At 42.3% G+C, this 27,695-nt stretch overlaps 1 protein-coding gene across 1 annotated transcript in view; it reads right to left on the reverse strand.

Moving 5' to 3' along the window:
- Positions 1-2,302: 2,302 nt before the first annotated feature.
- The window catches only part of luzp1 (leucine zipper protein 1), a 51,169-nt gene continuing 25,776 nt past the window's right edge, over positions 2,303-27,695 (reverse strand). Inside the window, exons 3-8 of the mRNA XM_067614948.1 lie at positions 20,419-20,800; positions 17,999-20,288; positions 16,997-17,583; positions 16,700-16,873; positions 9,534-9,818; positions 2,303-8,406 (exon numbers count right to left, since the gene is read on the reverse strand). Coding sequence (XP_067471049.1) covers positions 9,576-9,818; positions 16,700-16,873; positions 16,997-17,583; positions 17,999-20,288; positions 20,419-20,550 — 3,426 coding nt within the window. The 5' untranslated portion in view covers positions 20,551-20,800 and the 3' untranslated portion in view covers positions 2,303-8,406; positions 9,534-9,575. The remainder of the gene's footprint in view (positions 8,407-9,533; positions 9,819-16,699; positions 16,874-16,996; positions 17,584-17,998; positions 20,289-20,418; positions 20,801-27,695) is intronic.

Genomic DNA, 27,695 nt, shown 5'->3' on the forward strand with positions numbered 1-27,695 from the left:
CCTCTGTTTCCATGGGCTTTCAGCGTCATGGGCCTTGTTTTTCCCCCAGAGCTGCGGTTATTATTATCGTGACCAATGGAGATGTTTGATGTAACAACAGTAATTTGAGCTGGGGTTTTGGACTGCAGCACTTGGGGTATTTTCACCTCCCTGGTAAACTGTATGCCTCGGAGCAGTGTGTAAGCCTAACTGTTGACTGGTGAGGGTATTTTCCATAATAGCCCCAAGCAAGACCACATCAACTGATTACTTGATAGAGAGAGAGACACACAGAAAGTCAAATGGAGAGTTATAAAAGACATTCAGAGAGACCACAGCGTGCCTGAGCACATCCGCCGCAGCAACCATGTGATTCAGAGGTGCGGGGTGGAATGCACACTAACACAGGTACAAACACCTCCCACATGCTGTTATGTGTAATCTGGACATCATCCATAACAACCAAATGTGAGATAAATCCAGATATGACGCAGTCACTGTACAACCTTCGGGTGTTTTTGACAGTAAATTACATAAAACTCCACATTACACACGCAATTATCAAGCACACGTCACTTCTAAAGTCATTCAAAGCTGCAAGCTCAAACTCAACATCCCACTCATCCTCATCACCTGTTGTAGGCGGCGAAACCTCTCTCACTCCTCCACTCGCCTGGAGTGCCACTGAGTCATATGGTTGACTTGACAGCACTAATTCAGGTCAGGCATCAGCGCCGAGGCTCAGGAGTACCAGGGTCCAAACAGGCACCGCTGTGTTAGGGTGGCACCTCCCCACATCTGAACTTAGGACAGATTAAAACCGCACAGGCAGGAGAGAAAGTGTTAACCCCTGACTCTCAGAGACACCCCCCGCAATAAAACCGACGCCTTCTCTTAATTCTTTTTTTTTTTTTTTTGCAAATTAAAAACTTAATGTGAAGCCTTAAGGCCACAAGCATTTGTGATTCACAATAGGCCTTTTTCACAGCAGACATTAGCAGGAAAAGCACAGGTGTTACTAATAACATTAACGATGGCTCTGCACAATTCAAGCCTGCACAGTACCAGCACTCTGAAACCAAAGCAGCTACAAAGAATTCAGCCATAATTAACATTATTATCTACGCCTGTGCTTTTCCTACTGTGACATGTCAAAATGTCTTCAGTGCAAAAACTTGGATGGATGCTTTATACTTGCTTCTGTTCACAGGGAAACACCTTTACTTAAGGATTTGAGCACTTCTTCCACCACTGTAGCTGATATAATGTTCTGAAACCTCCCACATCATTTTGAGTCTCTAAAAGCATCTTGTGACACCATGAAGTATGATGGGATTAACTTTTAATGCAAGTAAAACGGCAAAATGAGGTGGAACAAGAAATTAAACATTAAGGACACAAGTTCACGAAAAAGTGGAACATTCATTTTGCCAGTTGATTTGTGTAAAGTGTAATGATTTCACACTACTAATGGCAGAATATTTTAAATCTTTTACTTATACAATTATCTATAAATATCTATTTATTCATGGTTTTCTATGGAGATATGTGTACAAAGTTTGTTTACACTTACATCATTCATTTGGACTGGCAATGCCATTTTCAAATCCAAGAGGAGGAAAAATGCCTCAATAGACCAGAATGCAATGCATCCATGTGGATGACTTGTTCTCCATTGGAAAGTTTCATTATCTTGGTCTATTACAATCACTCTCTACACCTTCACATAAAAGCCATGCAGCTGAATGCAACATGTTCAGGCCTGTCCTCTGGAGTACACAGCTGTTTGTTCTGGGAAATTACCAGGCAGCTTGAGGTGAAGTGGGTAAAATTAAAACTCCTGAGAGTCATCTGATGGTTCATAAAATGACTGTACCTGAGAATCAGACTGTGTGTATTATAAGAACAGAGCAGATTGTGTTAGATTATTTAAAGAAACCTACATTTGCAGGAAAAGAACTGCTGGCTTTCACAAAGCGAGGCGTAGCCGTTTAAGAGAAAGTTGTGTGTGCTGACTTTGCATTCCACAACAGCTTGTGGTTTTCCTCTTTGTACCTGACCAATTTGCCTCATTTGTCTGCCTGCTTATTTTGCATACCGTCAGCTGCTGTTCTCGCTCTCTCCTCTGAACAAACCAGGGGATTGGACAGAGTTCACAAAGACATGCACGCACACACACACACACGTACAGAGGGTGCACCGCTATGAAATCAAAACTTGCTGAGCTTGTTCAACAAAAGGCATGAAAGAGATTAACATACGTGGTTGCGTTTTTATACAGAATCAGCTATGCTCACACACATGTTCCAACTTGGGAGACGTGTTACAAACAGGTTGGTTTTTATTTTTATTGGAATACATATGGTCTGCTGTACAGTTGGCAGCTTCAAGAGACCTACATGCAGAGTGCGCCAGCCACAGTAATGTTAAAACATGCACAATGTATTAAGTCTAAAAATGAAAAAAAAAAAAAAAACAACTTCCCACACAGTCCACCTTGCATCGCTGACACACTGAGAATAAATCATAAAACCCTTTTGATCTGATTTCATTACATACATTTTTGTGTTTGACACCTCTGTCTGTTAGTCTCCTTCTTCTGCACACAAAATTAATTTATTAACACTCACAAATTAAAAAAAAAACAAAAAAAAAAAAACAGTTCCAACCCATGGGTATGATTGTACAGGCCTGAAATCCTTGTGTATGTGTGTAAGAGAGATGAGCTCCAGTTACATGTTTTTAATTCCTATGAGATTATTACTACTAGTTTATTTGTGTGCATGTTCATACATATATATATATATATATATATATATATATATATATATATATATACACACACATACATACACACACTCACACACACACGTGTATGTGCATCTGAGGGCCTCTAGGCTTCTTTCTTTGGCAGCACTTACTAACATACAATACAGAAGATGTACAAACCCTGAATTTATGAGCAAGGGAGCACATGGAGCACAAGAGGCTGGAGCACTGGATGGTTCCCGATAAAAACGGGGGCGACACATGGCGAACCACTCAGTGCTGCAGACCTGCTCAGCTCTGATAAAACACACATAGCTCTCATTCTTCAATGACTATGACACAACCCTGGCCTCTCTCTCTCTCTCTCTCTCCCTCTCTCTCTCTCTTTCTATGAAATGGTCTCTCTCTGATCCACGGTGTGCACCGTGTCTCCAGGTCATGAGAAATGTCTTGCATTAAAATAACAAAACACAAAATACAGGAAGAAGAACTCTCCAGGAGTGTAATAACAATGAGGAAGATACATTATCTTGCAAAAGAAAAAAAAAATATCATTCTTAAAATCAAGATGGACAAATACTTAATATATTTCAATAATAAGGCCCACTTTACAAAATTACAAGATTTTCCTTAAATAAAATCTATCCGATATAAGCTTCCAAAATAAGACATCTTTTGTTTAACAAAGAAATAAAAACAGGTAAGCAGAAAAAAACCCTCAAATTGAATATTTCCCCTCTATGTCAGTATCTTAGAGACAGGGTACCCATCTGGGGAAACACTGGCACTGTCTCTCACTGTAAACTGGAAATACTGTGGAATGATTTTGGCACAATGATAGAAGGCTGAGGTGGAGGCTTAACACGGTGCCATACCTCAAGAAATATTGTTCAAATACACACCAATGTCCTTTCTTAATCTGGTGAGATGATTCTTAAATACTTTTTTTCTAATTTGGCTGGTGCAAAAACACATCTGGCTACGGTACATTCAGCAAACAGCTACTGAGTTTGATTCTGGGACACGAAAGAGGAAGCAGGGAAACCTTTTGACAAAAGGGGACTAAGGGGGGTATTAGTCGTTTGAGGTCTTAAAGTTAAGTGCTGGTTAAGTGCAGATTACAGCCTACGCCACCCAATGACACCATGACCCTGGTTTCACAATGGAGGCCTTTGAGGACAAGGGCCTGCTCGCTGCCCGAAAGCCACTTCTGCCTTGCCACTCCAATCTCCACTAAGTACATTCTAGTCTACTTTATAAAAGGGGAAAAAACAATGACTTGTAAATAACGGATGTTTATACATACACCACCAGAGCTTAGGAGGTTTTCTGTTAACTCTTTCGCTGGAACAGGAAAGCAGAAGCAGTCTCTTTTCTCTCCACAGTTTAACTTCAACACCTCTTGGCCTTTTTGTTCAAACTCCAATGGCAGCTATTATCCGGATTCTCTGATTCAACAAACGATGTTTTGCAAAACTGTCATCATTCAGGGATGAGAGGAACAAAAGGAATCTTGAAACCTGTAAAGTCTTCACTTGAGTCCCACATGTCCAGTCAGCACATTCCATAATGATACAAATGAGACCTATAACATGAGTAATGGCATGTTGTCCAAAGCCACAACTGGACACATCCAAGTCCAGGTGCAGGTCTTCATACTGGCACACACAAAAGTCCAGCTGGGCAGCAGTGGACAGAGTGGATGTACAGTTGGATTAGTGGTGGCGTTAGTGTACTTTGGGGCCTTGTAAGGAAGAAAGGCAGTGTGCATAGCAGAGGATGGAGTTTCAACTTTGCCCTTTAAATAAGCCCTGCTTTCTTTGAAGCCAATCTCCAGGAGGGAAACCCTCCAACATGTCATAAAACCAACAGTTTCTGACAGCTGCGCTCCTTTTGGGACCCCCAGTTTGAGTACTCTCTTCAGGGTGAGAGGAGAGAGAAAGGTTTAGGATGTAAGACAGACAAATAAATGGCAAAGGTTGCACAGTATCGCTGTAGTAAGGACGGGTGGAACTGTAGACGCTAATTTAATGGGCGGAGGAAAACAGGTGACAGGAAACTTTATGGGGGCAGTAAGTGCAGGAGAAGGGTTGAGTAGGGCCTCGGTGTTAGCGCTTGCGTCACCAGGTTGCTATACACAGTAATCCTGACCCACAGTGATGTCAGCCTCAAAAAAAAAAAAAAAAAAAAAAAAACACATGTGCACGCTTGTCATTCAGAGCCTTCTTACTCAGGGATCTGCAGCAGGTGGCTTACAACACACCAGTTCACGTGTCGAGCTTTGAACGAGAGCCCTTGCTGACGTTAATAACAACTCGCACCGATATATCACCACGTGCATCTCTGGCAGGATGAGTGCCGGCAGAACTGGATACGCGATACCCCCCTCTGTTTTAATTATCCGTAACGTGGACATCACTGCCAAGCCGTCTGTCGTCCTCCTTCCTGTATTTAGAAGCCCTGAGTCAAGACGTAGAGACAGGATTAGATGCAGCCATGACCTCTGACCTTTCAGCTACCCAGGGAGCTGCCCATCACTATCTGGTGACAGGTCTCTGGCCTCCAATAAACAACCCTCTGAACCAACAACACATATCACCACTGCTAAGGACCACAGTTTTCCCTTTTAGGAAATGAGAATCCAAGGAAGTTGCAGAGACACAGAGATGATTGAAGGAGGGACACTTGGTTTCTCTGATACACTAAAAGGAAAATTGGAACTGGTTGAAAAGATGATGGAAGATGGAGCAGATGGCATTCCCTCTCAGTAAATGAAAAGAGTGGTAGTACAGTATAAACAATAACAGAGGGAAGGACTATATGATTGAGTGTTGGCATGTGTGCCGAGAGCTCTAAACAGTACGTCTGGTCTGTTTTTTGCTCTATCATGAAGCCAGCAGTGGTCGTGAAGAGGCCACATGGCAATCCTTTCTGAGGCTGCGCTGCACCCGGCGTCTCTGACAGACAAATCCAAAGGACATAGCTTTTTGGGCGGTGCGGTCTATATTCTTTAAAAGGGTACTTTGTTGGGTTGTAGGGTTGGAAAAAAAAAAAAATAGCATTTTCTCAGGGAACCTTGTCTTGACATCCCTCAGGGAGGTTCCCTCTTTTTTCCCCCAGCTTGAACCAAAATAGTTTTACAATGTTCCATACAACAATCCCTCAAATGTAAAAAATATGAAGTAAAAAAATGAACCTTACAATCAGTATTGCATGTCATTTATCTGCAGAATTTGGTGCAAGTCTGAGTTTGTCGGGACAATCCACCTCTATTCTATCTCAAGGCACAGATGAACGTACTATAGATATTTAGAAGTTAAAGTAATGTGAAAATAAACATCAGCAATGTTAATTTTGAAGGTAAACACATTTTTGGATTTGGACTTAGCTGACTTACCACACAGTCATCACATCGACTCTGTATGACTGACATAGTTACAGACATTGCATGGGGGTGGGTGGGCAGTTCACGGATTGCATATAATCTCCTGCTTGCATAAACAGTAAAGTGACAAAGCGGCAACAGACTGGCCTCCTGTCACCTGAAAGAACCTGTACATATATGGAGACTAATAAATATTACAGCTAGATGGCGGCTGGTAGAATACAGGAGAACTGAAACAGGCCATCCCCAGCAGGGTCTGACACAACAGCATTGAAATCCATAACAGCAGAAGAGCCAGATGGAGACCAGACTTTAAAAGTTCTTCAGCAGATCCCACGTGTCTCCAGGTGTCACAGTTATGGTTTTGTGATCTTAGACTGCAGTCATATTGAACTGGTGCATCAAGCCATTAAGCAATTGGTCATTTTCAGCTGCATTCCTTAGCAACATTTATACATTTTGTTGTAGGTTTACGTTGCCTGTTGAAGTGCAGTGAATGTGTCAGACCCAGTTTGAAGATGTCAGTGAGGTTTCTGACATAGCTTTGTAAGGTTTATAACTGGCCAATGGCAAAATGTATTTTTATGGCACCCCCATTGCTTCTATGGCCCCCGCCAATGAGACATTGCTCCAAAATACCAACCATAAGTTGATATTTTATAAAATAACAAAATAATACACCTCTATAGAAATAAGAAATGGAGATAAACTGGGACGATTCGCACGGCGAACCCAGTCGCATCACAAGCTGGACTGTCAGTTCCTTGTGGTTAAAAGTCCAACCCCCCCTCCTTGTGTCTTCCTATGACTGGCTGGCGTGTCCACGGTGTTTGCAGCAGCACTGAAAATATGTCCGCCTTGCCAGGCCAGGTTTGCTGGTAATCCGAGGTCCAATGTTCAGTTTAAACAGAAACTCCATTTAACTATGGCTCTCTCAAAATACATGAATGAGGACAGTTGCAACAGCTGTAAAACAAAGCACCATGGAAATTGTAGCATGGTTTGAGGTTATAAACAACCCCCCCCTTCCCACCCCCCACATTTTTTTTCTACATGTGCATTGCATTTCATTGCGTGCAAACATTTTTTTGTCTTGACATGGTTGAGCAGAAAGGGGAAAAGATGATGCAGAACAGGAAGCGAATTACTAAGAATCAAAATAACTGGTTAAGATGGCACAAAGCGTAAATAAGGTCCCAGTCTGTCAGGTATAATGTGTTTGTGTGTGTGTGTGTGCTCCTAAAATGCAGCCAACCAGCAATCCTTTAAGCATGCTGAGTCACAATCTTTCAAGTGCTCTTCATTTATTACTTAGAAACATGCAAATGCTCTCTCAACATCTAAGACCCCAAATTAAATCCAGTTGGAGGTCAGCGCATGCCAGAAAATGGTGACACGAGTTAAAAATAAATCTAACGTTAAAATGTGCATGTGTTCACTTGTTGTGTGTGCATGTGTTTGTATGTTTTGTGAATTTAAGTGTGAGAAATCAGGAAAAACGGGACATATGGCCTGGTTTTATCATCAAAGCAAATATGAGCTCAGTAAGAAAAAGTGAATATCATGATGCAAGTCAGCTAAAAAAGGGTAATTCGCTTCCTGTTTTTGGTCACATTTAAAGTAAAGATCCTTTAGTTTGTGAAGTATTCTGCCTGAAGATCCAGCCCTGTGAGATGAAGATGCATCTTTAACATTGTACAGCTGTTCATTAAACATGGCGTTGTCTTTTCATTGACAACAAAAAAACGTTGAAACTCTGACTTGATGCAAAAGCGATATATCCAGCTCCACTGAGGTCACGGTAATGGTCCTCTGAGAATGGCATTGAGTCCTCCTTTCCTCTAACTCTCTTAAAACCCTCTCTGGCACGCAGAAAAATCTCCAGCCGTCCCCCAGCATGCCAGCCTCTCCCTTGTCAAGCTCCAGGATTACACTATAATACATCCAACACAAGAAGCAGAAGAGGATACATGGGCTGGTGAGGCGACCTCTGAAACACTGTACAGGCGCTGTCTTTCTGTTTATGTCTCTTTTGGGACAAAGAAAGTTCCGGATAGGAAGAGCTGTTCACGTCTCAGCGTACACTCAGGGTCAGAGTGAGGATGTCAGGTCTGTGGTTTGTTGTTCTGTATGCCTGCAAATGTTATTTTGTTGTTATTTTTCTTGTAATAAAAGCTGCAGATGTTGTTTGTTGGAGATGGTGGTAAGATGTTAGCCTTTAGGTGATGGGAGACTGGTGTTTGGCCCTCCTGTTGCCATTGAGAGGTGGAGTGCTGTTAAAAAAGAAGAAACAGATTTTACTTAATACTTCTCTCACTTACTGTTCATACTTCATCACATCTGTACATCTCTTTACAAACAGATTTGTAATTAAACAAGCTGAGGATATTTTATAATTTGGTCAACATAATCATTAAGGCATATAAGATTAAAGAACACAAACATCTAATATCATAATTATATGATAGAATACAAAACTTTACAAAAAACTGGGAAGAAATGGGAGAGAGAAGCAGGCCTGGAGACAACTGAGGATGATTGGAATAATTTACTGGAAAGCCAGACTACGACCACCAACTCAAGGTCTTGGTTTTGTTGGTAATGTTGGAAGTTATGTTGGAAGAACAGATAATTTGTGATTCCAAAATTTAATTTTATACAAAAAGATTCTCAGGGACAAAATGAAGGCTGGAGGCAGTGTTATGAAAAGTAGTTGGCCATTTATTTATTTATTAACATTTTCTGGGCTTCTCCTCCAATTTCATCCGCATTGGCAAGAGATTGCTAAAGACATCATGAAAATATTTGGAATGAAAATGTATTGCTCCTTTGTGACATTATACCTGGGGAAAATCCCTAATAAACTTATGAATGTCTCTTAAAATACTTTTGGTTGCTACATTGTATATTGAAACTGACCTTTATTTAAAGATTACAATAAGGAAAATACTGGGTAAAATATCTACCCATTCATTTAACTTCAAAGTATCAATAAAAATAAAATAGCAAAAAAAAGAACCAAAACTGATTTGTTTTGACACCGCCAAAAGACTTGCTTTGATTTGGCTACACTACAGTCCCCAAGGAATTGCCTTGCTCATGGGCACTACAGCAGCTTATATAAAGTGAACCTGGGACTTCCCACCGGTGATCACCACCCTGCTAATCACCCTGGTGCTGCCACCATGATGGATGTACCACAGCCAGTGCTGTAAAGTGTGTCACAGCGGTGTCAGGTCAGCTTGATGCGGCAAATGTGATGTGCAACCCGTTAAGAGATGTGACATCATTGCAAAATGAGTAATTAACATCAGTTTCCTTCGATTAATGAGTGTCGGTCTTGGTTTAATGTTTGAGGGGAAGGAGAGAGAAGAAAAGAGAAGAGGCTGCTATCTTCTACCTGTCTTCTATAGTGTTGAAGTCCTGCTCAGACCCGGTAGGTCTAGTGATGTTCTGATTGACGGTGGCTCCATGGTCGGCTCCCGGCTCCACTCCTCCCCTCAGCCCTGGCCCCTGACCCTTGACCACGACTGGACCAGAGCTCCCCTCTGGACGAGGCCCCTGCTGTCTTGGACGCCCGGTCATAAGAGCTTCCCAGGTGGTGTGAGTCGCTGCTGGGTATCTGCCGTCTCCAGGAGGCCGGGCTGTGGCTCGGGTTGGAACTGGGATCTACACTATCACCGGCCTGGGAATGTTAGAAAATTAGATAAAGAGTCTAAATTGGCAGCTCCAGAAAGTTTGTGTTTAATAAGTGGATTGGGTTGGGATTGGATTAAAACAGAGGTCACAACATTCAATAAATCCCATAGTTGTGTATAGGAGCTCTGAGCATTCTGTTTGGATGGTTTGGGGCCTTGTTTGGACCTTTGTATTATGTGGGCATTAAATACATGCTGTTTATGTTAACTGGTGTGTGACAAGGAAAGTCTGCCATGTGGATTTGTGCCAGGGGAAAAATCCCCAACCAAAAACCCCAAACTGAGAGATTTATAATTTGGTGGCTGCAACGGCACGTCCCCTCTCATAACCTCAGTAACCCTGCTCTAAGAAAGCGAGAGTTAGATGACGATGCAGTTCCTAAAACACACAGAAACAGCACCCCGCTCCTGTAATTTCAGCTTTAAAAAAGCACCATAATTAGTGACATTTGGTGGGTTGGAGTTGGCTTCTGGTGCAGTTTTAGAACGCATTCTCGCTAATTGGCTTTAATGGAGCCCTGCTGGACTGCCTTTCTGCGTCTCCAGGGGTAACAGACAGGAAATAAGTCACAAGCTAACCCTGGCAAGTAGGCGTGATCAGTGTGGTCACTTCCTGCTCCAGTCACTGAGGGGAGGAAACGGTAGAGTGGCATATTCTCCTTCTATGGTAAGCCACTGCTGCTAGACCGGGGGCTTTCACAAGGTTGCTATGTAATGTGCTTCCAGTGTTCCTCCTACTCTCAGCAGGAGGCTTGTACACTGTTCAGCATTCTGTAATGGACTTAAAATAACAAAATTGTACAAAAAATACACAAGATGTCTCCTTTGTCCAACATAAAAAGCTTGGAAATGAATTAACAGTTACACTAAACAGCTTTTAAAAGACGTGTGGCTTCAGTAGAAGCAAAAGTGAGTATGTTCTGAGTGTGCCAATGGAGAGATTTTTCCCATGTGGCTGAAAGTTAATTTAAGAAAATATTTGGGCAAGAGGAACATCAGCCTGTATTAGGTGCTGTTAAATAAGTTGATGTGCCACAGCAGAGGAAATCTACTGGGAACAGCAAGTGCTGCCGTCATAACAGGCCTGCTCCTGCTCAAATCTGAATGCCTTCAGCTCTGAAAACCCACATTTACAGGCTGTCACAATAAGAAACATTAAATCGTCTCTGGAAACAGCCCATGACGATTCAACATAATGAAGTGAGAAAAGGTGGGACTTGGAAAAGCAGTGCTCTTGGGGTACAAATATTTGGCTGTGGACAGAATACTCTCCTGTTGTAAGATAATTGTGTTTTAGGCTTTACAGTTACATACATACATATTTAAATTTACACAACTCTTTCATTAAGCTCTTATCTGTCAAATGGGGATGCATGTGCTCTGGATTTTTCAGAGAAACAGGAATTATCAATGCAGCTTCTAAGAATGTTGAAAACCAAACAGAAGCTGTGAGAGTCTGCGATCTAATACAGCATGAAGGCCAGCAGATTTAAGAAATAACACAAGGAGCGTGTTAGAGCTTCTGCAGAACAAATTATATCCCTGCTTTAAATCTGTCTGCCCTTGGTCTCACACACAATTTTAAGGAACGATGCTGCCTTGCCAACCCAAACTCTTAAATCACCTCTTCAGCAAGACAATACTCTTGACACTCCAGGTGAAATGTTTCAGAAGAGTTGATGTTTGTGTTTGAATTGTCCAGACCATGATTTGTTGGTTATGATTTATAAAAAGCCATTCTTTTATTGTTACTCATGGGTCCTTTGTGCAGTGTCTGTTGTCTGAAAACACCGTGCTGCAGTCTGCTGAACAGACTGTTATTCCAGAGGGGATTTTTCCCTGCGGGTCACATCAGGCGAATGGTGAATAGCAGAGCAGCTCTGATCCCACACTTTACCTTGCTGCTGCTGGTTTTTGACTCAAAGGATGTTTTGGTATCTCGCTCATTAGCCATATCGGCCCCGCTGTCCTCAGCCAAACATAAGTTCACGGCTCATTCATGTACAGGCTGAGGTTTCCTGCCGCTACAGAGGGGAGGAAGTACTACAATGCTGTTCTGTTCTGTACTCTGTGGTGTGGAGTGACAGCAACAGAGAGAAAGCACTCCCCATTTTAACACCGAACTATTAGGCATATTCAGATCGGAAATGGCCTTCAAGTCTGTTTTGGACCAAATGTCAACCAAATATAAACTATTTACCTGCGACTAGTTCTGCTCACCACCTCTATTATCAGAGCTTTAGCAATACTAAGAGTCTACAGCTATGCTTGCAGCTCTGCGAGCTTTGAGCTAAACGCTAACATTGGTAAGCTAACATGGTCACAATGACAGTGCCAACATGCTGATGTTCATGTTTACTATGTTACTAAGATACTAATATTTGCTAATTAGCACATAACACAAAGTACAGCTGAGGCTGTTTGGAATGGCATTATTTTTGCAGGTATTTGGCCATGTGGGGAATATGAATATCATTTCCCCACATTGTCTCCATGGTTTCATAACCATGGAGACATTTCACTTCAAAACTGCAAATGTGAACCTCATTTTGACATTAGAGGGATCACCAAAGTCATTGAGATTCATTGTCTGGCAAACACAAATATCTGTCTAGTAGATTTTGAGATATTTCCATGGATAAGTACAAACTTTGTCCTGCTGGTAGTGCTAAAAGAAAATTCAGGGGATTGCCACAGCCAGTTGGCTTCATCCTCTGGGGATCATGAATCTGTACAAAATATCATGGCAATCCATCTGATAGTCCAGTCTGGACCAAAATACCGGACAGACTGATATTGCATCCATCAAACCATGCTGCTAGCGTGGTAAAACACTTGCACCATTAATACTGGTCTGAAGAAACTAGACCCAACAGTCAAGGTTACAACTGGCTGAAGGACGGCCATGATGATATAACCATGACTTTTCAATCGATGAAGAGGTGTTGTTCTCTGTTCCATCACGGGTTGAATGAATGACATCCAAATAATTTATGAAGGTTAAAAAAGAAAGTTAATCAATAGGCTATCAGTTTGCCAAGGTTGCTCCAGGGTACTTAAAGGATTCGGGAGTGTTGTCTCCTCCCTAACGACAGTTGATCAGTAGTGCCTTATGGGTCTACAGTAAGCTGATTTCTGCAATATTCTCATCACTGGGAAGCGTTTGACAGACACGGTCATAAAAAGAAATGACAGTCATGTAGACAGGAGAGAGATTTAATTCTGAGAATATACTGAGAATTTCCCTGTGCTCATGCTGGTTCAACCATTTTTTTTCTAAATAAATGTCTAAAACTTGAACTTCATATTGATTAACAGCTACTAATTACACGCCTACTCCAACTTTAAGGGATCATGGTTTGGCCAAAGATAGAGGAGTACAGCTACAAGTGAACATCGATAGGATGTCAGTTAATGATGACTAGCTACATTCCTCCTCCATCAAACCATGTGGCTCCATCTACAAGCTTGTAATAATACAACCCTCTTCTATCAACCTTTGACACCGCAATCACAAACTAATCCCTAACCTCCCACTGTCTTGACTCCAGCTGTATTTATCCAAACCTCTTGGGAATGGACGCAGTTCAGACCACTGAAATGTACTAAAGATCCAAACCAAACATTATATGCTGTAAGACATGCTTAAAACGACCAATTGTGATTTGAAGCATGTTTTTCTTGCACTCTGGCAATTTTCGTTCATAATTGCTACCCAAATGAAGTGACCGGTTTGTGCATCAAACATCAGGATGGACAAGGTTTCACCATACCACAGAATCAATCAAATGGGTTTCGGAAATTCCCATAACCAAGTACAAAATGCACAACTGGTAAAAAACTGAAGGAGTGACAACAGTTCATCAGGTCACGGCTGATTTGCCACATCAGAGCAGAGGCAGACTCAATTTGATAGCCCATCTCCGGGGCCATCAAGGGTGACTGATGTGGGACAGTAAGAAAGACGGGACAAGGAGATTTATGAGCTGAATCGAATGAGAAAAAACTGGCTCCAGTTCTGAAAATTTGTGTCTGTGAGGTACAGGCCATGTGGTAGAACTGACATGGGCACTGAGCCTGACACAGTCCTTCAAATACATGGCTCAAAGCCACTTTGTTCATGTGAAGGTTTAGATGACAAATTAAATAAGGGCATGGGGGTAAGATGGAATAGAGAGGAAGGGGGGGAGTCTGAGACAAAATAAAAGTCCCTTAACACTTTCTACCAGTCTATATCAGCACTGAACAGGGGCCTTAAGGCTTGAGGCTCAGTGTAAGACAGATTTCATGAAGCCCATTGAGGTCTAATGAGAGGGAGTGGTCCTTTAGATGATGTTACTTGCCATGTTTTAATACAATGCCTCGCTTGGCTAGAAATCAGAAACCTTAGCTGAAGGCTTCCAGGTCTGTGTCCATTGTCTTTGCTGTGACTGAAGCATACTGGTATGTGTTTGTGTGAGTGTCTCTATGAAGTGAGTTAGACACATCAAACAACAATTTTTGAAGATTTGAGGGAGAAGCGGTGTGAAGAAAAACTTGACCAGTGATTATTTGAGCCAGAAAAGGCTGTGTCAGTTAGTACTGCAGAGTGAAAGGTTAACATTTTTTTGCTTATACAATGCCTGAGTATCAGTAGTGATACCAAAACAATACATTTCTTCATAACTAATTTTTCTACAAACCCTGTTTTCTATTGAACAAACTTCAATCATACATACTCTTTGCTTAAATAAAACAGTCTAAAATTGGCAAAGTATTGACTAAAGCCAGGAACTGTCTGATCTAAGAATAAGTAAACACACTCTCCAAACTGACCAAAGACTGAATGTGAGCTTTTGGTACTTCAGTCAATACCAAAAAAGTATTGAACATAAACCATAAAGCTGATAACTAGCCAGAACATTAAACCATGAACAGCTCTGGTTAAGGACCAAACCGCAACCCTGTAATCTCTTGATGTTCAGGTCCTGACCTGGTCAATAACCCACCATTACACTATGCCCAAAAAGAGAACTCTCATGTGTAACAGCTAAGTTGTGTTTAAAACATTGTACTCGTTTTAAATGTAATAAAGAAATATATTTTTAGAAGTGAGCATTTTAAAGTATTGCAAGCCATTGGGAAGCAATAAGAGACCCCTGCAATCATTGATCAAACAGTGGAAATAAAAACACATTGCAGTACACTAATACACTAATCTAATCATGCATACTATACTGTGTCAACAAAAAACGTGAAAAAAGACCCATATCTTGAGAACTCTCTCTAAAATTATCAACTGAAGATATCAGGGTGCTGTATAAATGCAAAATAAAACTATTCATTGCCCTAAATAACAAATAAGACCAACGATGACTGATGATACACTTAAGATGTGTGTGTCTGTCTCCTTGGTGACGTCCAGTTTATTTATGGAGGAAAACACAGGGATCTTACCCAAGGGCTCTAGTCCAGCCTAGTTTGTCAAACTGACAGAATGACATGTTATTGCAGCCATGGAGCCCGTTCTGTAAGCAGTGTTACAGCCATATGATAATATATTATATACCAATAGACAAGTAAGTTAATACTTTAACCCATTAGCACTTTTCACCTCATCTTTCTGATGACTTGTATAAACTTTCACACTCCATTTATTAAACTGTAGATACGCTCACAATCTACATGTGAACACATTTGCCCAACTCAATCTGGATGTTCTATAGCAATTGGTTGTTCATAATGTAGACTAAACTTTAAGTTATGGACTTAAATTAAAAACTTAACTTGATAGCAGATGACAAAAACTCAAACAAAGAAGCATGTGGGTGCACACATATACATACAGTACACAGAGGTAAGTATTTGAGCAGTTATCTTCCATAATGTTTGCGTAAAGAAGCAATGCAGTCTGGCAGGGGCACAGACTGTAATGCAGTGGCACACATAATACAAGAAAACTATTTTCTTCTCCTTGAGGTTTTCCTAACCTCCTTTTCCCCCTGTTGAGGTCTTTTTCATTTCCATCCTCCCTCTCTCTTTTTTTGTCCAACCCTTTTCTCTTTGTGCTTACTGGGGCAGCAGGAGTGGGGCATTGCAGAACTGCTGTGCTAAGCTTGAAGACGCAGAGCCTGGCGTCAGGGAAAAATACAAGCTGAGCTCTCGTGCAAAGTGGACACACCAGGAGCTAAGCTTTGTGGTTGTACTTTTTGGACTCTTATCTTCAAGACATAACTATTTGCAGAGCTGTATGGCGAATACCTTCACCTGTATGACAATTTGTGTCTGACAGAGTATTTAAAAAGCTGTATACAGAAATAGCTCAGAAATATGTTTGTTTCATGTCAGAAATGTTAGAAAAATTAACAATAAACACTGCACAAGGGTGGAACACAACTGTAAGTGAATGGCTTTTCCTCTCATGTCCCGTGCGTGCATTCAACATAAACAAAACCCTAGAAAATATGCTTCAACCCAGCACTAGGAAACATTTGTCATATTAATGTAGACAAACCTACAATGTATTACTGATAACAAGACATGACTTTGACAGCAGAGGTGACTGTAAGAATATTTTTTAAAAATATTTTCCTCTTCGCTTAAGTCTGTTTTCTTTGAGGGAGCAGTTTTCCTCATCTTAAGAAGATTGAATACTTGAAAACTCAAAGCAAAATTACGGGCCAAATTCTGACAAATATTGGCACTTTTTTTTAAAATTTCAGGAAAAATCAAGTCAATATTTTTCACACTTTTCACTTCCTGTGCAGTGTGAAGTTCTTTTCTTTTTCTTCTTTCCACTTGATTACTTCATCTATCAACGTGCACTATTTGAGTTAAGCACTTCTTGTGTGAGCAGAGAAATGTAAAAACCTAAAGTTGTTTGTCCTACCTGTGGTGTGTATGATCGGCCCCAGGACTGAGAGGTAACAGGTGCGTGGGGTAAAGTCCTTCCCACACTTCCTGCTTCCATGGTGGGAGACTGAGAGCTCTTGCCTCGACGGAGCACTGGTTCCTCGACCTCTCTGGTGTTAGTAACCACACTGTTGATCCTACGCATGTACACCTGAGCAGAACAAAGAGCAAAATTATGCAGCCATGAAGTAGTTCACTCCAATTTATTATTCTTTTAGTGTTACAATGTTCTCATTCTCAACTCAAGACATTATACATTTATTCACTGTTTTACCTCTGCAGGCGATGGTTTGGCTCCCTTTGTGTCTGCAGTATTCCCACCAGCTCCCGTCCCTCTGTTTACCATTTCCTCTGTGTCGATGGTGGTCGCCCGATAGGCCCTCCATGTTGTCGCGGCTTCTGCCTCGTCTTCTGACCCACCGTCTGTCATTGTCCTGGCACCCCCTCTTCCTCTACCCGTCTCATCCACTGACGCAGTGCCCCGGTTCCTCCAGGTGCTTCTTATCGTCACATTCTTCATGTCTGGTAAACTTTCTTCCTGGGAGTGCTGGCTTTGTCTTTGGCTTCTCCAGCTGGTGACCGTGGTGGTGCTGCTACTGCTTTCAAAGCCCGACTCTGGGTCGTTGAAGTCTGCAGAGGTCGTGTCCGGGGACTGGAGGCTGAAGTTGCTGCGCTGGCAGCACAGTTGGCTGGTGGTGGTCTCCAGTCTGGAAGTGTTGTGGAGCTTGGATCTTAATGAGGAATCATTGTGGTCGTCCGTCCCACAATCCTGGTCCTGGCATGGCCGCAAGGTGATCTCGCTCTTGGGGATAGAAATTTCATATGGGATGGAGATACTGCCATGGTGCTCGCTGCTGGGGCCTAGTAATTTAATAAAAGTTAAATAAACAAAACATTTCATAGGAGAAAAAGCTGACAGCAGTGTAGTGTCCTTTGTAAAATTAAATGTTTATACAGCACCTAATGTTAAGTTCTTCAACAAAACCTGATTGCAATAATCGGACATTTTTATCACAGCGATAATAATGCTGTACTTTATACAACTACTGTAGGTACTCTGAGTGTGAAAATGAAAAATAATATATTTTCAAATAAATATAAGACAAAGATTTATTTAAAAATCAAACATTACACTACTAATGAATGATCAACAGAAACTACAGCTTTACTGCAACAGTGTTTTCATTTACCATTACAGAATGTATGTGTAAAGGGTCTAGAGTGTCCAATGGAGCGCAATTGTGTATGCAAATTGTGAAAATGATGATTAAATTACCTATGAGGATGTTACTGGTGGATGTGTGGCGTTCTTTGATGGGCAAGGGTTCACTGGACACACTGCTGCTGCGGCTGCTGGTTCTGGAAGAGCTTGGGTCATTGGGATAGATGGTTATACTACTGGTCATTTTACTAGCGGTGGTCACGATTGGTTTGGTGGAGATTTTGGGCTTGCCATTGGTAGACAAAGGTTCTGAAATCATCATTTCCTTCCTGTCAATCTCGACAATGGCTGGCTTAATGACAGCTTTTGATCTCAGCGCCTCACGTGGGCTGCACACTCGCTGGATCTCAATCCCTGACGGAGTGTGTGTGGGCCCCTGGTGGCCTCCCTCGGCTAAATTTGTTCTGCTGTGGAGTTCCTCGTCAAAGGAGCTCCTGGAGGAAGAGCCTTCTGATTGTGAGTCATGGACATGGGAGTATCTAGAATATCTGGAGGTTGCAGTCCTACTGCTTACAGTTGTAGTAGTCGTTTCAGTTGCAGGCTCTGGCTCAGAGGGCCTTGACCCAGTAGATTCTGTTTCGGAAGCAGAGGAATGACCCTCTGACCCCTGGTCGTTGGTCAGCAGTGGAGTGACGTGGGATCTGTAAGCTGTGTAGGAGCCATTGGCTTTGGACAGGGTGGAGGCGACAGACACAGAGATAGATTCCTGAACCTGGTCTATTAATTCCTGATCTGAGGCACACGCTGTGTCCTTCTCTAGTGCAGATATACTGTTGACGTTAGTGGAGCTGTCAGGCACTACATCAGAGTTGTTTGATTCACTGTCACTACCTACATACAGTTTTGAAAACTTGTCTACTCTGCTTTTTTTGCTCTCCCCATCGTTCTGTTTGTGAGCTGTCCTCAGTGGCTTCTGATCATTAGCTGCTGGAGGGTAGCGACTCAAAACAGACACTTTTTTCACATCACTAGAGGATGTATTTACAGAGCTGTATGTGGCTCCTCGTGTCTTTTCCTCAGTTCCTCGTCCCGTCTCTCTTATCCCATTATCAGATGAAATCGCAGTAGTTGAGGCTTTGGGTGTCCTTCTGCTCTTGTGAGCAGGACTGAGAGCTCTCCTCACAGATTTAGGAGAACTTTCCTCTGAATGGCTCAGCTCTTTGCTCCTCAGCTTGGTTTCTCTCTTGTGCTGAGGAGAGAGATCCCTGCTCCTGTGTTTGGGCGAGCTTGGTTCTGAGACAGCTGCAGCACTCCTGTATTTAGGCTTCTCCTGTCTGAAACCTCCCTTCAGAATAATCTCTTCATTCTCAGCTTTGCCATTCTCCAGGAGCTTAGCCGGGCTTTTGGAGCAAATGATAGTGCTTCCATTGCCGTGTTTATCCACATTACTAGTTCCATTTCCTCCAATTCCAACTTTTCCACACAGCTGCGTCCTGAGCTGTTCCACCTGCTCACTCAGTTGGCGAGCCCGGTTTCGTTCCATCTGGAACTTGTCATGAAGTTCGCTGTTTTTGGACTCAGACTTCTTCAGGTCCTCCTCCACTATCTCCAACTGTTTGAGCCGGTTCTTCAGCCTCTCTACTTCCTGTGTCAGCTCCTTTACTTTGTTGTCCTCCTCCTGTGAGCCTTCGAGGCCACTGTTCTTCTCATTCTCAGATTTGTTCATGAAGCCGATGTTGTCATCAGTCAACTTCAAGTAGTCAAGGCTCTTCTTGCGTCCAGCCAGTTTACTGGTGAGGAGCCCTGTGGATGATAGTTCATCTTCAATTCTTGATCTCATGAAATCTGCACGACCAGGGTCTGCCGACATGCCGAAGCGATTCTTCTGGTGTTCCAGTTTTTCTGTCAGCTTTAGAATAATCTTCTCGTCCTCTCTCTGTTTCTCTAGTAGCCTCTTACGCTCACTCACAAAGGTCTGGGTGAATCCTTTGAGTTTCTCAAGCTCCATAGCCAAAGCCTGTTCTGCTCTGTCCAGCTTAGTCTCAGAGCCCTCCACTTCCTTCAAACGAGCTTTGAGCATATCCAACTCACTTGAGAGCTTCTTGGTTAAGTTCTTCTCTTCATTGAGGCTGAGGCAGAGCTGGCTACAGTCAGACTTGCTTTTCCCAAAAGCTTCTTCCAGTTTCTCCAGTTCCGCCATCCTGCGTTGTAGACGTTCAATCTCTGCCTTTAGCTCCATTGTGAGGCTTTCCTCCTCTTCCAGTTTTTCTCTCACCGTGCGGCAGAGGTCCTCAGCTTTGCGTACCTCCTCATCCTTACCCTGGATCTTCAGGAGACGTTTTCTTAGGGCCTCCACATCGGCAAGCAGGGACGAGTTGCTGCCTTCTGCCTGGATGATCTTGTCCTGTAGAGGAGAGAGAGAGATCAACCATTCATTAATCTGTTTATGTGCCGTTTTTATGTTCCACCTCAATCCACTCAATTGCTTCTGCACAAACAAACAAACATACTGTCGGAAGCCAACCAGTACTGACCTGCAGGTCAAGCAGCTCATCCTCAGACTTCTGCAGCTTGGTGGTGGCTTCTTCCAGTTCATCCAGTCTTCGGTCAAGACTCTGCAGCTTGTGCCGCAGGTGGCGGTGTGTCATGTCTTTGTGATCAGACATGGCCACAAAGTTCTTTGAGATAAGTGTCTTGTATGTGTTCTGTTCTTCTGGTTATTTGATGACAACGTTTTGGGAGGTCCACATTTGTGTTTGTGTCCTTTAGGGTGGTCTAAGTGTTATACGGTTGCCGACGTGAAAGGTGTTGTCAATTCTCCTTTCTCTCAGCGGTCCGTCTTGTTTTGTTTTTGTGACTGTCGCTTTAAGACTTTGAAGTTCCCTCAGAGTGGTGTTTAGCAGACAAATCTGTCATCTGTAGGAGGAACAGAAAAAACAACACTTAGTCATTCCTAATTTGTCAATGACAGTCATTTGCATTCTAAAATGTAACTCAGTCAGTGTAGTAAAGGAATGAGAGAGAAAAAAAGAGATTAGCTGGTTACACATGATGAAAGCACACAAGCACAGTCAGGACATGATTTCACAGTTTCATCTAATTGCTGTGACACAAACCATAGGACAGGACTAAAATGGGCCAAGCGCCACCATATGGACTGTAAACACACACTCGCTGGCACACATATACAAAGACACACACAAATTCTTGGCAGATCATTAAACATGAGAAGCACAACATACAAGAACAAATATAGAGCAATTAATTTAGCACAATTAATACAAATTCTAACTAATTTGACTAGTCACCGTAAAGTTAGTTACCAACCTTTCATCCATAAAAATAAACATTACACAAGCATGTATTATGTGGACATAATATGCTGCAAATATGCTGCACCCTCCTCTTCCTTTTTCTCATTGAACCACCATGTATTTCACCTTGCCTGTCCTTCGAAGGAGCTGGGGAGTGGGGGGTGGCGCTGCTTACGTGTGTGTGTGCGTGGATGGGGGTTTCAACATGCCTGTACATGCACACACACTTTGTCGTCTCCCTAATGTTGTATCCGACATTGATTTCAGCTTTCCTGCCTGCCTTCTGCTGACAGCAGCATATCTCAATAACACCGGCCTCCTTTGCACACAGACAGCTGTCACCAAGGCAACCACTACATCATAGGCCCGTCACAACACCATCCACGGGCCACTTGGGACGGCTGTGATGATAAAACAACACTGTGAACAGAGACTATCAGATAAATTAACTCTGACACGAGGGAAGATCCCACATTAAAGTCCAATAACTGTTACAAATAAGGATGTTGCAGCTGTGTTATCCTTTTGTTAGTCAGTACAATTGACTCCTTACTAACTTCCTCCGTCTGTAGGCCCAGCATCGTTCAGTGTGATGAGAACACCGATTATTAGCACACCACAGTCCGGCTGTCAGCATGACCTCCATCAATCGAACAGCCGGAGCTTTTGTCTCATGCATGATTCAGGTAGTGGGCTTTCCTGCGTCTAAATCCTATTACTCCCCTTCCCCCCCGTCATTCTGCCAAGCTTCCCCCCACTGGCCGCGAGGGAAAAAAAAAATCGACCTGAGGGTAGGACATAACATCTGCACAAATCATCACTTATCGACATCCCTGACAACCAGCCACCACTCCGTGTCTCCTCTTTCCCCCTCGTCTACAGTACAATGTTCAAAGACTGCCTTTCTAAAGCTGCAAACCACTACATAAAGACAACTGTAGTTGGAAGACGTTTTCTTTTACGTTAAATAACTTTAGGCGCTGTAAAAAAAGATCAACCAGTGCAGTAAATGTACTAAATCTTTTTATCTACATGAACTATGTGCGTATACATGATATACAACAAGGTATAAGTTGCCATTATGTTTTACTCCAGCATAGCTTCATATACTTTCTATCGTTTGATTTGGTGTAAAAAGTCTAAACCAATCTCCCCGCAATTCATTAAATGTCTTGTTGAACATAAACCAAGGCAATCAGCTTTGAAAGTCAATATGGCAACAATTACTTTATGAAAAAACACAAAGCGTTTCACCGTAGCGTTTTAATTATTCTTTACTTTGATGAGGTCTAGTGGTTTCTCAGTGGAGTACAAGACTTTAAGGAACATGGATTGCAGAAGGAGTAGGCAAAAAGACACATGGGGGAAAAAAAAAATGTTGGAGAGAAAACTGCTAGCTTAGCTGTCCAGATGAATGCCAAAACACCTTAGTCAATAAAGTCATTTTGTGCTGCTTTAGCTTTGTCCAGCTGTGGCTTGTTAAGCGAGTTGAAGACCACTTTTTCTCTTTTGTCTTGAGGTGGCAGCTGTGGTCCAAAACCTGTCCTGGCTGCTGGCTGATCCGGTTCTAGTGGAGTAAAATACTATAAAAAATTCTGACAGATCCAGAAGACAGCACTCGCTGGCACAAAACTTTCAACAAGTATGATTCTGTTTTTCATGACAGCTCTTCAAGCTGCACTATGCTGCTCAGGGGAAAATGTAACCACTGAAAAAGTTGAGAGAATTACCTTTTAACAGTGTGAGTAAGCAGAAAAAGGGATTCCCTGTACACCAAAACTAGATGGATATTTTTACTATTTGGTGGCATTCTGTCAATAATCAAACATCCATCTGGTTCACAGATTTCTAATCATCTTAGATACACATTTTGGGCAACCACAAATGATTTTTGGACCTTGCATGGCTCATGTTCAAAATTCAACAACTCAAAGCTGCTCTGGTTGAGCCCTGTCCTGGTTAATAATGGCGTCCGCTAGGTCCAGCTACTCCTGTCTTGGCAGGCTGCCTACCTCTCCTCTCATTCTGCCTTTATTTCTTTGCCAGCTCTCGACTTCCCTCCCTCATCTCTCCCCTCCATCTCTCTCAGACACGCACACCAGCACGGCCAAGTGGGCGCTTTTAAGGGGCGGCAGTGCGTGCAAAGCGACTCTGGCAAGGGCCCGACTCTGCCAAACCAATCAACATACCTGATTCACTTATCACAGGGGCCGGGGGCCTCATTAGCTACGTTTGGGACGAGACAGAAGGGACTTAGAAGAAGAAGGATGGTCAATGAGATGGAAAAGAGGAGAGGAGAATGGAAGAGATGCAGTGTGGTGGAGGGAAAGGGAGAAGAGAGAGATAAGTTGAAGGAAAGATGGATAAAAAGAAGTGGTTACATGTGAGAGACAGCCAGACTGGAGTTTGGGTCATTAATGTTTAGTCTTAAACCATGAATTCCTTCCATTTAGGACCTTAGATATGAGCTCGTAAACGCTGAATTCCTGTATGCCTTTGATTTGATTTTCCACACCTCACACTCAAGACTCGGAAGAATATTCACACACACACACACACACACACACACACAATCATACACACAAGTACACATGCAAGCTGAGTGTACTCAAGTTTGTCAGTGTAATTACAGGATTGGTCTTCGTGAAAGTAAAAGGTGTGTTGTATGCCCTTTGGGCAAGAACAGGTTTTAAGAGAAGTGAGTGAAGAAGGGGGGGAAAGCGAGGAAGTACGGCAGGAAGGGGTTGCTGATGTATTCTGAACTCAAACTGAACACAGTTTCATTCCCCCGTTTTGTGCTTTGTTTGACAATTATGGAAAACCTGCAGGGGGGTAGGAGCTGTGAGGCAGGGAAACTGACCCCTTTTATGCAGACACATTCCTAATGACAGACTAACCAGGGCACTGCCAGTCCTTCGCTCTGCCTCGCCTGCTCTTAACCAGGCCTCCGACAGACTCTCTAGACTCTCCATGGCCCTCGCTGAGAAAAAGCCCATTCCTAACCAGAGCATTATCTGGCCAGAACCCAGAGAGTATATAAAAACATTTCAAATTTATTTTTCTTCAGTCTGCTGTGAGCTAGATAGATTAGGGCAATTTGAAGTCCAGACATAATTTCAGTCAAAGAAATTCCAGTGATTGCTTTCTGAACACAATCCTGTCACTGTATTTTTGTAAGGGTTGTTTAGCTCCTTGTAGACTGAGGGGCAGACCTCACCTGTGTGATTACTGTGACTACCTGACACAAGTAGATATCATCTAATATGTCTGTAATGTATAATCTCATTGTGAAATACAGACAACAGCTTCAACAAGTGCTGTTTGGTAATTCTAGCAACTTTCATTTCCCGATTTCTGGACAGGAAGTTCCTAACTTGACCTTTCACTCCCTTTTGCACTCTGACTGACTGCCGTCGTTACAAGAAACAGGGCACCGAGACTGTTGGGAGTCTGCGAGGCTCTGTGGTTTGACAGTGAAGACATAAAAAGTTATTGTGGGGGGGTGAAGATACCAAGATAGATCCAGAAACGAGGATACTAGAATTAGAAAGAATGAGCCAGGAGACGGTAGCAACACAAGGACACAGAGTCACTAATGCAAAGCAAGGCTGGATTATCAACTGGGCAAAGCATGCAACTGCCCTGGAGCTCCAGAAGGCTTCAGGTTCACCATGTGGCAAACAGTTTGCAATTTAATTAATCTAAAATGTGTTAATACTGAATGCACCACTAGAGAATATCATTAGCTGAAACGATGGGGCCTTAAGGCAATGTCTGTTTTATTACCACATTAAAAATCGTAATTTAGTGAGTTTGTGAGTGAGTTACAAGCCTGTTCCATGCGGTGCTTCACATCTAAAAAGAGAAACTGAGGGCAGACAGATAAAGATGCAATGGGAGGATCAGACAGCGATGGATGCAAGACGAGGGGAATGATAAAAAGAGGGTCTTCATTTTTTGTCTTGGACCAACAACACCGAAAGGATTTGGAAGTTAAACTTTTCTGAGGAGGTCCATCCACTCTGCTCGCTCTCTCTCAAATACACACACACACACACACCAAGGTTACAATCATACACCATATCATTAAGGCTTTAGCCACTCTCTTCCTGCCTGCCTGTTGCCTTCGGTACATTCTGTTCTCTCCATGAAAGAGAGAAAGAAGGAAGGAAAGAAAGAGAAAAAAATTCCCCTCTCCCTTGCACTTGACGTTAGGTTGGAACTTATGGTTTTGAAGCTCTTCTGCCTCATAAACGCTAGTTAATAAAGGGCCCGAGTCCAATCAAAATGCCTCAACCGCATCTTCATGTAGGGGGTTACTGCCAGTTTGCACAAATGAATGTTTGACAAATACTCTGTGTGTTTGTGTGTGTGTGTGTGTGTGTGTATGTGAGGAGGGACGGCTGCTGTGGATGGATGCTGGCGCAGCAGTGGAAGCCACAAGATGGTGGAGACCTGCATTTTTCCGTTTTTCCAAGAAAGAGAAAACCGGCATCCCATAATGTTCGGTTTGTCGTTTCCTGTGCTGTCATGTAACTTTTTTCTCTGTTTCTTTCACCCTTTCAGTTTTGCACCACTTCTGGAAAAATGGTAAAGAAATGAAAGGCAGTGTTGCATTTCAGCAGAAAAATGGACAAGGCGCTAAGTTCATGTAGCTTGTTCATTAAAGCGAGCTGAAACGGGATGGGGAATACCTTCTCTCCTTGTATTTTTCCCTGAGATCCTGGGAGAAATGACTACTTACAATATAAGTATTGAAATGTGGTGGAATAGTGGGTAAACAAAACGTCGTCTCTGGTAGAAAAAAAGATTTGTTTATGGGAGAAGACATGGAAGTTCAACCACAATATCACTATAACAATAAAGTAGATGCTGTCTGCTTGTCAGGGCAGCGTCACACAATGTTAAAATATTCCTCAGTGACAATATTTCTTGGTTTTTTTTAATGATTTTTTCCCATCTATAATTTATTCTGCCACTTCAAAAAAAGGGTTGAATGAAAGGTAAAGACGGTCACACAAACAAAGGAGATGATAAAGTGACATTTCCTGCTAAGCCTGAGTACAGATTACTGGAAACACTCAGCTTGGATACATTTCTGTTTGGATTTCCTGTCATTTGTAAACAATCTGATCTCATTTTACATTTTAAGAGGACCAAGGTGCTCTTTCTGGTTTTAAACACTGAGAGCAAATTACGATAGCAGTGCTCATAGAGAATTATCGTTGGGTACGGTGGTTGTTGTTTGAGGTCATTTTTTATGACCTCAAACAAAATGCCAAACAAAAGGCAAAAATGCCAAACATAAACTGGTTTCAGCTTCTCAAATGTGGTGACTTTATGCTTTTCTTTGTCAAACTTTATAGTAAACTGAATATGTTTGAAAGTTGGGACTGTGGGTCTAACAAAACAAGACGTATGAAGAAATCACCATGGACTCAGATGGAAATTATAAAGGGCATTTTCACTTTTTTCTGATATTTGACAAAATCAGATTCAACACTATTCTAATATTATATGGATGGGCTAGAAGATAAAATAAAAAGATAGCTAAACTTCAAAAATATAATAATGAATATGTATCAATCACATCCTATCCTCTTCACCCAAAAAACAACCAAAAAAAAAAGAAAATTCACTATACCTTCAAAAGTCAAACTTGACACACCCATTATTCAATGTCAAAGTGAGGTCAAAGTTTATGCTTAGGGTGAATGTTCTCCTTATGATAAACTTTTATGTGAATGTTACAGTCAGTTTTAGTTCAAAGCTTGGCTGGAAAGTAACAATCCTCTCTCTGGTCTTAGCCCAGTAACCCAGAGCCTTTTCTAGGTCTCTCCTCCCCTCCCCTGTCTGTCTACATCAAGAGCCTTGTTGCTGGGGCTTAAAACCAGCACTCTGCTTATACGAGGCAGCATGATAAGATGATGAAAGAGGGAAATATGGGGGAGGGGGATGATAAATGCCAGAGAAAGGTGAAAGGGAGGTGAGATAGACGTGGCAGAGAAAGAGAGAAAAGCCAGAGGAGTTACAGTACAGTGTCTGTCTGACCTGCAAGTGTCTGACAGTTCTACACAAAAACACATTTTTGCCTTCTGCATTTATGACCTGATTGAGGATGTCTTTTAAGAGGTTGAGTCAAACTCAAAGCCCTCAGAGCTTTCGGGCTCTGTTCCTGATCCTGGTGGCAGAGCAATAAATTGGAGCATGTTCTTCAGCAGGAAAAAAAAAAACAGCACAACACACAGGATTACATACACCAGTCACTGTTGCTGCGACCAAGTAGCAGAGCAGGAGAAAGATATTAGATGCTCTATTTAAAACAGCAGCACATGAAAATACTGGCCAGTCAGTTGCTAGCTTGTCCTCAGGCAGATTTGCAGCCAAGGAGATCTGGAGCAACTTAAATCTAGTCTGTTCTAATAGAAATCCAGTTTATAGCACACAAAAGCAGGCAAGTGGGGATTCACTGACTTGCTCAACAACACTACATGCTA

Source organism: Thunnus thynnus, chromosome 16 (assembly GCF_963924715.1).
Source record: "Thunnus thynnus chromosome 16, fThuThy2.1, whole genome shotgun sequence".
NCBI classification, from domain to species: Eukaryota; Metazoa; Chordata; class Actinopteri; order Scombriformes; family Scombridae; genus Thunnus; species Thunnus thynnus.